Source organism: Coregonus lavaretus, assembly GCF_964263955.1.
Source record: "Coregonus lavaretus genome assembly, chromosome: 17".
NCBI lineage: Eukaryota > Metazoa > Chordata > Actinopteri > Salmoniformes > Salmonidae > Coregonus > Coregonus lavaretus.
In genome coordinates this window covers 50,087,444-50,099,853 of record NC_140004.1, presented here as the reverse complement: position 1 = coordinate 50,099,853, position 12,410 = coordinate 50,087,444, and the positions used below count along the sequence as shown (strand labels likewise).

General features: G+C 44.6%; 1 protein-coding gene and 1 pseudogene across 2 annotated transcripts in view; both read right to left on the bottom strand.

The window, feature by feature from the left end:
• The window catches only part of smarca2 (SWI/SNF related BAF chromatin remodeling complex subunit ATPase 2), a gene marked incomplete at its 3' end in the record, with an annotated part of 187,846 nt that overhangs the window by 89,214 nt on the left and 86,222 nt on the right, over positions 1-12,410 (bottom strand). The window contains exons 21-27 of the mRNA XM_084180431.1: positions 11,132-11,239; positions 10,956-11,042; positions 7,821-7,867; positions 7,538-7,704; positions 7,171-7,334; positions 6,763-7,038; positions 5,846-5,872 (exon numbers count right to left, since the gene is read on the bottom strand). Of these exons, the coding sequence (XP_084036557.1) occupies positions 5,846-5,872; positions 6,763-7,038; positions 7,171-7,334; positions 7,538-7,704; positions 7,821-7,867; positions 10,956-11,042; positions 11,132-11,239 (876 nt within the window). The remainder of the gene's footprint in view (positions 1-5,845; positions 5,873-6,762; positions 7,039-7,170; positions 7,335-7,537; positions 7,705-7,820; positions 7,868-10,955; positions 11,043-11,131; positions 11,240-12,410) is intronic.
• LOC311144511 (pre-mRNA-splicing regulator WTAP-like) lies at positions 3,426-5,685 on the bottom strand (annotated as a pseudogene). The gene has a single exon. The product of its transcript is annotated as a pre-mRNA-splicing regulator WTAP-like (transcript).

The window sequence follows — 12,410 nt, the reverse complement described above, 5'->3', positions numbered from 1 at the left end:
TTGTATGCTGTATCTGTATTGTATTGCATGCTGTACCTGCATTGTATTGTATGCTGTACCTGTATTGAATTGTATGCTGTATCTGTATTGTATTGCATTGTATGCTGTACCTGTATTGTATTGTATGCTGTATCTGTATTGTATTGTACACTGTACCTGTATTGTATGCTGTATCTGTATTGTATTGCATTGTATTGTATTGTATGCTGTACCTGTATTGTATTGTATGCTGTACCTGTATTGTATTGTATGCTGTACCAGTAGTGTATGCTGTATCTGTATTGTAGTGTATTGGACAAGAGGAATACCTATGTAAGAACGCTGTTCATTGACTATAGCTCAGCATTCAACACCATAGTACCCTCCAAGCTCATCATCAAGCTTGGGGCCCTGGGTCTGAACCCCGCCCTGTGCAATTGGGTCCTGGACTTCCTGACAGGCCGCCCCCAGGTGGTGAAGGTAGGAAACAACATCTCCACTTCGCTGATCCTCAACACTGGAGCCCCACAAGGGTGTGTGCTCAGCCCCCTCCAGTACTCCCTGTTCACCCATAACTGCGTAGCCACACGTCTCCAACTCAATCATCAAGTTTGCAGACAACACAACAGTAGTAGGCTTGATTACCAACAATGATGAGACTGCCTACAGGGAGGAGGTGAGGGCTCTGGGAGTGTGGTGCCAGGAAAATAACCTCTCACTCAACGTCAAAAAAACAAAGGAGATGATTGTAGACTTCAGGAAACAGCAGAGGGAACACGCCCTTGTCCACATCAACAGGACCGCAGTGGAGAAGGTGGAAAGCCTCAAGTTCCTCTGCGTACACATCACTGACAAACTGAAATGGTCCACCCACACAGACAGTGTGGTGAAGAAGGCGCAACAGCGTCTCTTCAACCTCAGGAGGCTGAAGAAATTTGGCCTGTCACCTAAAACCCTCAGACTTTTACAGATGCACAATTGAGAGCATCCTGTCGGGCTGTATCCCCGCCTGGTACGGCAACTGCACCGCCCGCAACCGCAGGGCTCTCCAGAGGGTGGTGCGGTCTGCACAACGCATCACCAGGGGCAAACTACCTGCCCTCCAGGACACCTACAGCACCCGATGTCACAGGAAGGCCAAAAAGATAATCAAGGACAACTACCACCCGAGCCACTGCCTGTTCACCCAGTGTCACGCCCTGACCTATGGAACTCTTGTTTGTTGAGTCAGGGTGTGAATGTCTATTTGAGATCTATGATAGTCTATTTCTATGTTGCAGATCTAGGTTGATATTTCTATGTTTGGCCGGGTGTGATTCCCAATCAGAGGCAGTTGTCGCTCGTTGTCTCTGATTGGGGATCATACTTAAGTAGCCTGCTTGCCTACCTTAGTTGTGGGATCTTGTTCCGTTTAGGCTTGTATGTGTATAGCCGGAGGACTTCACGTTACGTTGGTTCTTGTTTTGTTGTATGTTTATTCAGTTAATAAACATGTACAGTTTTCACGCTGCACCTTGGTCTGACCCGTCTCTCAACGATCGTGACACCCCGCTATCATCCAGAAGGTGAGGTCAGTACAGGTGCATCAAAGCTGGGACCGAGAGACTGAAAAACAGCTTCTATCTCAAGGCCATCAGACTGTTAAATAGTCATCACTAGCACAGAGAGGCTGCTGCCTACATACAGACTTGAAAGTCACTGGCCACTTTCATAAATGGAACACTAGTACTTTAATAATACCACTTTAATAATGTTTACATATCTTGCATTACCCATCTCATCTGTATATACTGTATTCTATACTATCTATTGCATCTTAGCCTATGCTGCTCTGATAATGACATCACTCATCCATATATTTACATATTCTTATTCCATTCCTTTACTTAGATTTGTGTGTATTAGATATTTGTTGTGTATCTGTTAGATATTACTTGCTAGATATTACTGCACTTTCGGAACTAGAAGCACAAGCATTTCGCTACACTCGCAATAACATCTGCTAACCATGTGTATGTGACCAATACATTTGATTCCATTTTATTTGTATTGCATGCTGGACCTGTATTGTATTGTATGCTGGACCTGTACTGTAGTGTATGCTGTACCTGTATTGTATTGTATGATGTACCTGTATTGTACTGTATTGTTTTGCATTGTATGCTGTACCTGTATTGTATGCTGTACCTGTATTGTACGCTGTATCTGTATTGTATGCTGTACCTGTATTGTACGCTGTATCTGTATTGTATGCTGTACCTGTATTGTATTGTATTGTATGCTGTACCAGTAGTGTACGCTGTACCTGTATTGTATTGCATTGTTTTGCATTGCATGCTGTACCTGTATTGTATTGCATGCTGTACCTGTATTGTATTGTATTGCATGCTGTACCTGTATTGTATTGTATTGTATGCTGTACCTGTATTGTATTGTATTGTATGCTGTACCTGTAGTGTACGCTGTACCAGTATTGTATTGTACAGCATGATGTACCTGTATTATATTGCATCCTGTACCTGTATTGTACGCTGTATCTGTATTGTATTTTATGCTGTACCTGTATTGTATTGTATGCTGTACCAGTATTGTATTGTACAGCATGATGTACCTGTATTATATTGCATCCTGTACCTGTATTGTATTCTCATTTATTCATTTACATCATTTAGCAGACGCTCTTATCCAGAGGGACTTACAAATATCTAGCTTGAATCATACAAAAAACTAAATTCAAATCTATATACATTAAACGTAATGTTCCGGTTTAGCAACGCAACTATTTTCTTTAGGTTTTGGCAGAGGTATCACAATAGGCAAAGGAAAGAGGATGGAAAAACTAATTCAATCAATCAATTTTATTTTATATAGCCCTTCTTACATCAGCTAATATCTCGAAGTGCTGTACAGAAACCCAGCCTAAAACCCCAAACAGCTAGTAATGCAGGTGTAGAAGCACGGTGGCTAGGAAAAACTCCCTAGAAAGGCAAAACCTAGGAAGAAACCTAGAGAGGAACCAGGCTATGAGGGGTGGCCAGTCCTCTTCTGGCTGTGCCGGGTGGAGATTATAACAGAACCATGCCAAGATGTTCAAAAATGTTCATAAGTGACAAGCATGGTCAAATAATAATCAGGAATAAATCTCAGTTGGCTTTTCATAGCCGATCATTAAGAGTTGAAAACAGCAGGTCTGGGACAGGTAGGGGTTCCATAACCGCAGGCAGAACAGTTGAAACTGGAATAGCAGCAAGGCCAGGCGGACTGGGGACAGCAAGGAGTCACCACGGCCGGTAGTCCCGACGTATGGTCCTAGGGCTCAGTACTGTTACCGACTATGTGTTCATTGTTTTTGTTTGGGTCTCGTATAAAAAGACAGACATACGTGTTATTATAAAGTACATATAAAACTTGACGACCGGGACTGCCTTTTCCTCATGGGGGTCGGTGTTGGAGTCTGTGTCATTCGAGTGCTGCGTCAGGGACGTCTCACTGCCAGTTGGGGAGTCCACGCTCTCGTACCCTGTGCTCAGCTGGCTCCCAAAACCCCCTGCACCGTCACTAGTCTGGTCCCCCGCTGCCTCTGAGTGGTTGGAGAGTTTAGTCTCGCCCTCGCCGGGGCTGGAGACCATGGGAGACGGAGGAAAGTCTTCCTCTGTGCTGCTGACCTCACGGTACAGGCTGGGGGTGGCCGCTGCACCTCTCTGGGAGGACGAGCTACCGTTGCTAGGTCCGTTGGAGACCCTCTCGCAGTCTTTCCCTGGCTGGGCGGAGGAGGGGGTGAAGGTCTGCTCGGCCTGGCTGGGGGGCTCGGCAGAGCAGCTGGAGGGTGAAGTCCTGCTGGGCCCTGCCCCAACAGAGGCAGCCTGAGCTGGGTTCTGGGAGAGCTGCAGACGGGTCTCCCTGAGCTGGGTTCTGGGAGAGCTGCAGACGGGTCTCCCTGAGCTGGGTTCTGGGAGAGCTGCAGACGGATCTCCCTGAGCTGGGTTCTGGGAGAGCTGCAGACGGATCTCCCTGAGCTGGGTTCTGGGAGAGCTGCAGACGGATCTCCCTGAGCTGGGTTCTGGGAGAGCTGCAGACGGATCTCCCTGAGCTGGGTTCTGGGAGAGCTGCAGACGGATCTCCCTGAGCTGGGTTCTGGGAGAGCTGCAGACGGGTCTCCCTGAGCTGGGTTCTGGGAGAGCTGCAGACGGGTCTCCCTGAGCTGGGTTCTGGGAGAGCTGCAGACGGGTCTCCCTGAGCTGGGTTCTGGGAGAGCTGCAGACGGGTCTCCCTGAGCTGGGTTCTGGGAGAGCTGCAGACGGGTCTCCCTGAGCTGCTGCTGGAGGACCAGGATGGTGCTCTTCATGCCCTCCACCTCCTCATCCAGCTGGATGATGAAATCGTTCAACTCATCCTGGCTGCTCTTCAGCTTCTCACTGTACTTCCTCTGCCTCCAGCTGGGTGATAAATGGCCTTGGGACAGCTGCCTCCCCAGCTCCTGGTTCTCCTGGATCAGCATCCCGCACTTGGCCATGAGCTTCTTCCCCGTCTGGCTATCTGGTGTAAATTTCCAGGCACTCAGTTCATTTTGGGCCTGCTCCAGTTTGTCTTTAGTCTGTTCCAGTTCGCCCTTCATTTTGAGGAAAAATAAGTTTATGGCCGGGTCTACCATGGACGACCCAGCTGCACTGGGCTGCTGGACTTGGCTGCTGCACTGGGCTGCTGGACTTGGCTGCTGCACTGGGCTGTTTGACTTGCTTGAGGTACTGGATCTGGGTTGTACACTCTTGCATTTCCTGCTCCTTGGTGGCGAGCCGCATGACCAGGATGTTCCCCCTGCTGCAGCTTCAGCTTCTCCTCAGACTCCTTCAGCCCCGTCACATTGTTCCAATTCAGATCAGCATATTTTGGACTGGACAGCTTCCAGGACCTGGACATAGGTTTCATGTTGTTTCCACCTCACACACAGTTCCTCTCGGGTCAGGGTCTTCATGTCAGATTCACTGAGGCGAACCTTCTTTGGAAGGGGTTCCTCATTCGTCATTCTGAGCTCTGTAGCCAGTTCTTTGCTAGCTATGTTTTCCGCTTCTTGTTGTCACAAAATGGCGGAGAAAGACGACTCCTATCCCCGTCCACAAATGAGCGTTCCTTTTTCCTTTCGCGCAAAACCCTGCTGTGAATGACCACTTAGCGGACGCGTTTGTTTTAATATTCTAAACCGTATGTTTTGAACACCCACCTACTAATATGCTATTTACAATCCGAATTTGCTAATTTATTAGATCAGGGCTGCCAACTTTTGAAAATACAGTAGCTTAGAGTGATTGTATATGTATATATGAGTGTATTGCCTTGTATTGTATTGCTATTGCATGCTGTGCCTGTAGTGTTTTGTATACCTGTATTGTATTGTATTGTATGCCTGTATTGTATGCTGGACCTGTATTGTATTGCATGATGTACCTGTATTGTATTGTATTGTATGCTGTATTGTATTGTATACCTGTATTGGATTGTATTGTATGCTGGACCTGTATTGTATTGCATGCTGTATCTGCATTGGATGCTGGCCCTGTATTGTATTGCATGCTGGACAGTTGTTAATTACCATAGCCACAGTATGATAATAATAATGGTTGTTAATTACCATAGCCACAATATAATAATAATAATAGTTGTTAATTACCATAGCCACAATATGATGATAACATGATGATAATAGTTGAAATAGTTGAAATTAGCATAGCCACAATATGTAATGATACTAATAATAGTTGTTCATTACCATAGCCACAATATTATAATAATAATAATAATAATAATAATAATAATAAGAGTTGTTAATTACCATAGCCACAATATTATAATAATAATAGTTGTTAATTACCATAGCCACCTGACTTTTCTCTTCCTCCTTCATTTAGAAGGAAAAACACAAGAACACAGGAAACATTCACATTATAAGGTGGTTGTGTTTAAGCTTCTACCATGTTGAGGATAAGAAATGGATAATGAATAAGCTGCACATTGTAGATGCATATAGTATAGCATGGTACGGTATGGTATGCATTCTGTGTGCTTTGGAATGGCCTCAGTACTGACCAACTGGTTTCATGTCAACTATGTTTTCCGTATTCTGTCAGTGAGTTTTAGCATGGTTGAACGAGGCTAAGTGAGTTTTAGCATGGTTGAACGAGGCTAAGTGAGCTTTAGCATGGTTGAACGAGGCTAAGTGAGCTTTAGCATGTTTGAATGAGGCTAAGTGAGATTTAGCATGTTTGAATAAGGCTAAGTGAGTTTTAGCATTCTTGAATGAGGCTAAGTGAGTTTTAGCATGGTTGAATGAGGCTAAGTGAGTTTTAGCATGTTTGAATGAGGCTAAGTGAGATTTAGCATGTTTGAATGAGGCTAAGTGAGTTTTAGCATTCTTGAATGAGGCTAAGTGAGATTTAGCATGTTTGAATGAGGCTAAGTGAGTTTTAGCATTCTTGAATGAGGCTAAGTGAGTTTTAGCATTCTTGAATGAGGCTAAGTGAGTTTTAGCATGTTTGAATGAGGCTAAGTGAGTTTTAGCATGGTTGAATCGTTTTTTGTATCTGGGCACTATGGTTTTATGTTCCTCACTAGACCAGTTCTGGGTTACATGGATCAACCCTCTAGACCAGTTGTGTTACATGGATCAACCCTCTAGATCAGTTGTGTTAGATGGATCAACCCTCTAGATCAGTTGTGTTAGATGGATCAACCCTCTAGATCAGTTGTGTTAGATGGATCAAGGTGTGTGTGTGAACATCTCCAACATACCTGCAAGGAACTGCATTTAATCTTTATCCCCACGCCACCGTGACCAACCTCATTCTGCTCCTCTGTCTCCAGTATGGCCTGTAGAAAGGCTCTCCTCTCGTGGCTGGACGACTTCTGGTCAAACATGCCAGCCTGAATCACCTTCTGGTCCACGTTCAGTTTGTACTTAGCAGCCGCTAGGATCTTCTCCTCCACACTGTTGACCGTACACAGACGCAGAACACGCACCTCGTTCTTCTGACCAATACGATGAGCCCTGTCCTGGGCCTGGAGGTCCTGGGAGCCAATCAGAACAGAGAAACAACAGGGTTAGCCAGGGTTAACTAGAATGTGTGTGTGTGTGTGTGTGTGTGTGTGTGTGTGTGTGTGTGTGTGTGTGTGTGTGTGTGTGTGTGTGTGTGTGTGTACCTGGTGAGGGTTCCAGTCAGAGTCGAAGATGACCACAGTGTCCGCAGCCTGCAGGTTGAGGCCCAGTCCCCCGGCTCTGGTACTCAGTAGGAACACAAAGTACTGGGAACCTTTCTCATTGAACTTCTTCAGCAGCGCTGCACGGTCCTCAGACTTGGTGGTGCCTACAACACACAGCAACGCATACCACAAGCACTGTACTTCAATACACCTGTCATAAACTGATGAAAACAGATGAAAACATTGTTGAGGCGCAGGTAAGGGAGACTGCAGTTGGATTAGGTTAAAGTTAAGACATTGTCATACCATCGAGGCGCAGGTAGTAGAAGTTGAGGTAGGGTTAAAGTTTAGGGTCAGGGATACATACCGTCCAGGCGCAAGTAGAGGAAATTGCGGTAGGCGAAGTAGTCCTCCATGATGGTCATGAGTGATGTCATCTGACAGAACAGCAGAACTCTGTGGTTGGTGACGTGCAGCTTGGGTAGGATCCGGTCCAGAAGCTCAAACTTCCCCGATGCACGGTACAGCTCGTGTCTGGGGAGGAGGAGAAGAAAAACAAATAACCTTATGGTCCCAGAGGGGAAAGTCTTTTGAAGGAAATTCATGTTTTGTTTAATAACTGAACAGCGTTGAGTATCTTAACATCTTACCCGCTGATAACTCCGTTCGGGAAGCCTAAGTGCTCAGCAAAGGACTCCTGTGAGACAAGGCAGATAGTGGAAAATCAGAATCTTAAGAGTTTGTGATTAGTTGGCACATCTACATAGTTATCAGCTAACACATCCTGACTTCACTAAGTAAAAATTGTACAGTGAGTTGTGTGAATTGAAACAGACACAAACAAAACATTTGCATGCAGTCTGGGACCAATTAAAATGTTGCTAAACTCTTCTAGTAAAAAGTAGAGTTATGGTAACATGTTTGCAATCCCTTTAGCTTTGTATGCTAGCTTGCTGGCTAGCTACAGAGGTTAGCTGGCTAGTTAGCTACAGTAGATAGCTGGCTAGTTAGTTACAGTAGTTAGCTTGCTGGCTAGCTACATATGTTAGCTGGCTAGTTAGCTACAGTAGATAGCTACTGCCATGAAGTTGTTGTTGTGTTTTCAACAGCTTGCAGTATGTATATGCCAGGGAATCCGGACACAATGTGGACAATGTGGATTCCATGACCAGAACTCCATGATCAGAATACAAAAACCGCAGTAACTGTCATGTCTAGACACAGCAGAAGACTGATTAGTTGGTAACTTGAATTAGAGGTGTTATTGCATGTAGGGGAAGATCTAACTCTAAGCTAACATACCTCAATGTGTTGGAACATCTAGGGGTGGTTCTAGAACTAACATACCTCAATGTGTTGGAACATGTAGGGGTGGTTCTAGAACTAACATACCTCAATGTGTTGGAACATGTAGGGGTGGTTCTAGAACTAACATACCTCAATGTGTCGGAACATCTAGGGGTGGTTCTAGAACTAACATACCTCAATGTGTTGGAACATCTAGGGGTGGTTCTAGAACTAACATACCTCAGTGTGTTGGAACATCTAGGGGTGGTTCTAGAACTAACATACCTCAGTGTGTTGGAACATCTAGGGGTGGTTCTAGAACTAACATACCTCAGTGTGTTGCAGCATGTAACTTACCTCAATGTGATGGAACATGTAGGGGTGGTTCTAGAACTAACTTACCTCAATGTGTTGGAACATCTAGGGGTGGTTCTAGAACTAACATACCTCAATGTGTTGGGACATGTAGGGGTGGTTCTAGAACTAACATATCTAAATGTGTCTGAACATCTAGGGGTGGTTCTAGAACTAACATACCTCAATGTGTTGGAACATCTAGGGGTGGTTCTAGAACTAACATACCTCAATGTGTTGGAACATCTAGGGGTGGTTCTAGAACTAACATACCTCAGTGTGTTGCAGCATGTAACGTACCTCAATGTGATGGAACATGTAGGGGTGGTTCTAGAACTAACTTACCTCAATGTGTTGGAACATCTAGGGGTGGTTCTAGAACTAACATACCTCAATGTGTTGGAACATCTAGGGGTGGTTCTAGAACTAACATACCTCAATGTGTTGCAGCATGTAACTTACCTCAATGTGATGGAATATGTAGGGGTGGTTCTAGAACTAACTTACCTCAATGTGTTGGAACATGTAGGCATGGTTATAGATCTAAAATACCTCAATGTGTTGGAACATGTAACGTCACTCAATGTGTTGGAACATGTAGGGGTGGTTCTAGATCTAACATACCTCAATGTGTTGGAACATGTAGTGGTTGTTCTAGATCTAACATACCTCAATGTGTTGGAACATGTAGGGGTGGTTCTAGAACTAACATACCTCAATGTGTTGAAACATGTAGGGGTGGTTCTAGAACTAACATACCTCAATGTGTTGGAACATGTAGGGGTGGTTCTAGATCTAACATACCTCAATGTGTTGGAACATTTAGGGGTGGTTCTAGAACTAACATACCTCAATGTGTTGGAACATCTAGGGGGATTCAAGAACTAACATATCTCAATGTGTTGGAACATGTAGGGGTGGTTCTAGAACTAACACACTTCAATGTGCTGGAACATCTAGGGGTGGTTCTAGAACTAACATACCTCAATGTGTTGGAACATGTAGGGGTGGTTCTAGAACTAACATACCTCAATGTGTTGGAACATGTAGGGGTGGTTCTAGAACTAACACACCTCAATGTGTTGGAACATCTAGGGGTGGTTCTAGAACTAACATACCTCAATGTGTTGGAACATGTAGGGGTGGTTCTAGAACTAACACACCTCATTGTGTTGGAACGTGTAGGGGTGGTTCTAGAACTAACATAGCTCAATTTGTTGGAACATGTAGGGGTGGTTCTAGAACTAACATACCTCAATGTGTTGGAACACGTAGGGGTGGTTCTAGAACTAACATACCTCAATGTGTTGGAACATGTAGGGGGGGTTAGAGAACTAACACACATCAATGTGTTGCAGCATGTAACTTACCTCAATGTGATGGAACATGTAGGGGTGGTTCTAGAACTAACACACCTCAATGTGATGGAACATGTAGGGGTGGTTCTAGATCTAACATACCTCAATGTGTTGGAACATGTAGGGGTGGTTCTAGAACTAACATACCTCAATGTGTTGCAGCATGTAACATACCTCAATGTGTTGGAACATGTAGGGGTGGTTCTAGAACTAACATACCTCAACGTGTTGCAGCATGTAACATACCTCAATGTGTGGGAACATGTAGGGGTGGTTCTAGAACTAACATACCTCAATGTGTGGGAACATGTAGGGGTGGTTCTAGAACTAACATACCTCAATGTGTTGCAGCATGTAACATACCTCAATGTGTGGGAACATGTAGGGGTGGTTCTAGAACTAACATACCTCAATGTGTGGGAACATGTAGGGGTGGTTCTAGAACTAACATACCTCAATGTGTTGCAGCATGTAACATACCTCAATATGTTGGAACATGTAGGGGTGGTTCTAGAACTAACATACCTCAATGTGTTGCAGCATGTAACATACCTCAATGTGTTGGAACATGTAGGGATGGTTCTAGAACTAACATACCTCAATGTGTTGCAGCATGTAACATACCTCAATGTGTTGGAACATGTAGGGGTGGTTCTAGAACTAACATACCTCAATGTGTTGCAGCATGTAACATAACTCAATGTGTTGGAACATGTAGGGGTGGTTCTAGAACTAACATACCTCAATGTGTGGGAACATGTAGGGGTGGTTCTAGAACTAACATACCTCAATGTGTGGGAACATGTAGGGGTGGTTGCAGATCTTCTTCAGCTGCATGATGGTGTTCATCAGGGTCTTCGCTCCTCCTTTACCCTGAGGAACACAATAACAATGTTACATATCTGATGCTTGATCAGGGTCAATAGTTAGAAAGATTAGTTGTGAGTTTCTCTGCTTCCTACCTTCTTGTCTTTCTCAGATCCGTCAGTGAGGAGGATTCCTCTGCCCTGCATGTGGCGGTACAGAACCCTCTGGATGGCCGACATGTCACACTTGATGACATACTCCACCTAAAATATCAAGTCTACTGCTGAAGCCGGAAGTTTACATACACCTCAGCCAAATACAACTACGTTTTTCACAATTCCTGACATTCAATCCTAGTAAAAATTCCCTGTCTTAGGTCAGTTAGGATCACCACTTTATTTTAAGAATGTGAAATGTCAGAATAATAGTAGAGAGAATGATTTATTTCATTTTTATTTCTTTCATCACATTCCCAGTGGGTCAGAAGTTTACATACACTCAATTAGTATTCGGTAGCATTGCCTTTAAATTGATTAACTTGGGTCAAACGTTTCGGGTGGCCTTCAACAAGCTTCTCACAATAAGTTGGGTGAATTTTGGCCCATTCCTCCTGACAGAGCTGGTGTAACTGAGTCAGGTTTATAGGCCTCCTTGCTCGCACACGCTTTTTCAGTTCTGCCCACAAATGTTCTATAGGATTGAGGTCAGGGCTTTGGGATGGCCACTCCAATACCTTGACTTTGTTGTCCTTAATCCATTTACCACAACTTTGGAAGTATGCTTGGGGCCATTTGCGACCAAGCTTTAACTTCCTGACTGATGTCTTGAGATGTTGCTTCAATATATCCACATAATTTTCCTTCCTCATGATGCCATCTATTTTCTGAAGTGCACCAGTCCCTCCTGCAGCAAAGCACCCCCACAGCATGATGCTGCCACCCCCGTGCTTCACGGTTGGGATGGTGTTCTTCGGCTTGCAAGCCCCCCCTTTTTCCTCCAAACATAACGATGGTCATCATGGCCAAACAGTTCTATTTTTGCTTCATCAGACCAGAGGACATTTTTCCGAAAAGTACAATCTTTGTCCCCATGTGCAGTTGCAAACCGTAGTCTGCCTTTTTTATGGCGGTTTTGGAGCAGTGGTTGCTTCCTTGCTGAGCGGCCTTTCAGGTTATGTCGATATAGGACTCGTTTTACTGTGGATATAGATACTTTTGTACCTTGTTTCCTCCAGCATCTTCACAAGGTCCTTTGCTGTTGTTCTGGGATTGATTTGCACTTTTCGCACCAAAGTACGTTCATCTCTAGGAGACAGAACGCGTCTCCTTCCTGAGCGGTATGACGGCTGCGTGGTCCCATGGTGTTTATACTTGCATACTATTGTTTGTACAGATGAACGTGGTACCTTCAGGCGTTTGGAAATTACTCCCAAGG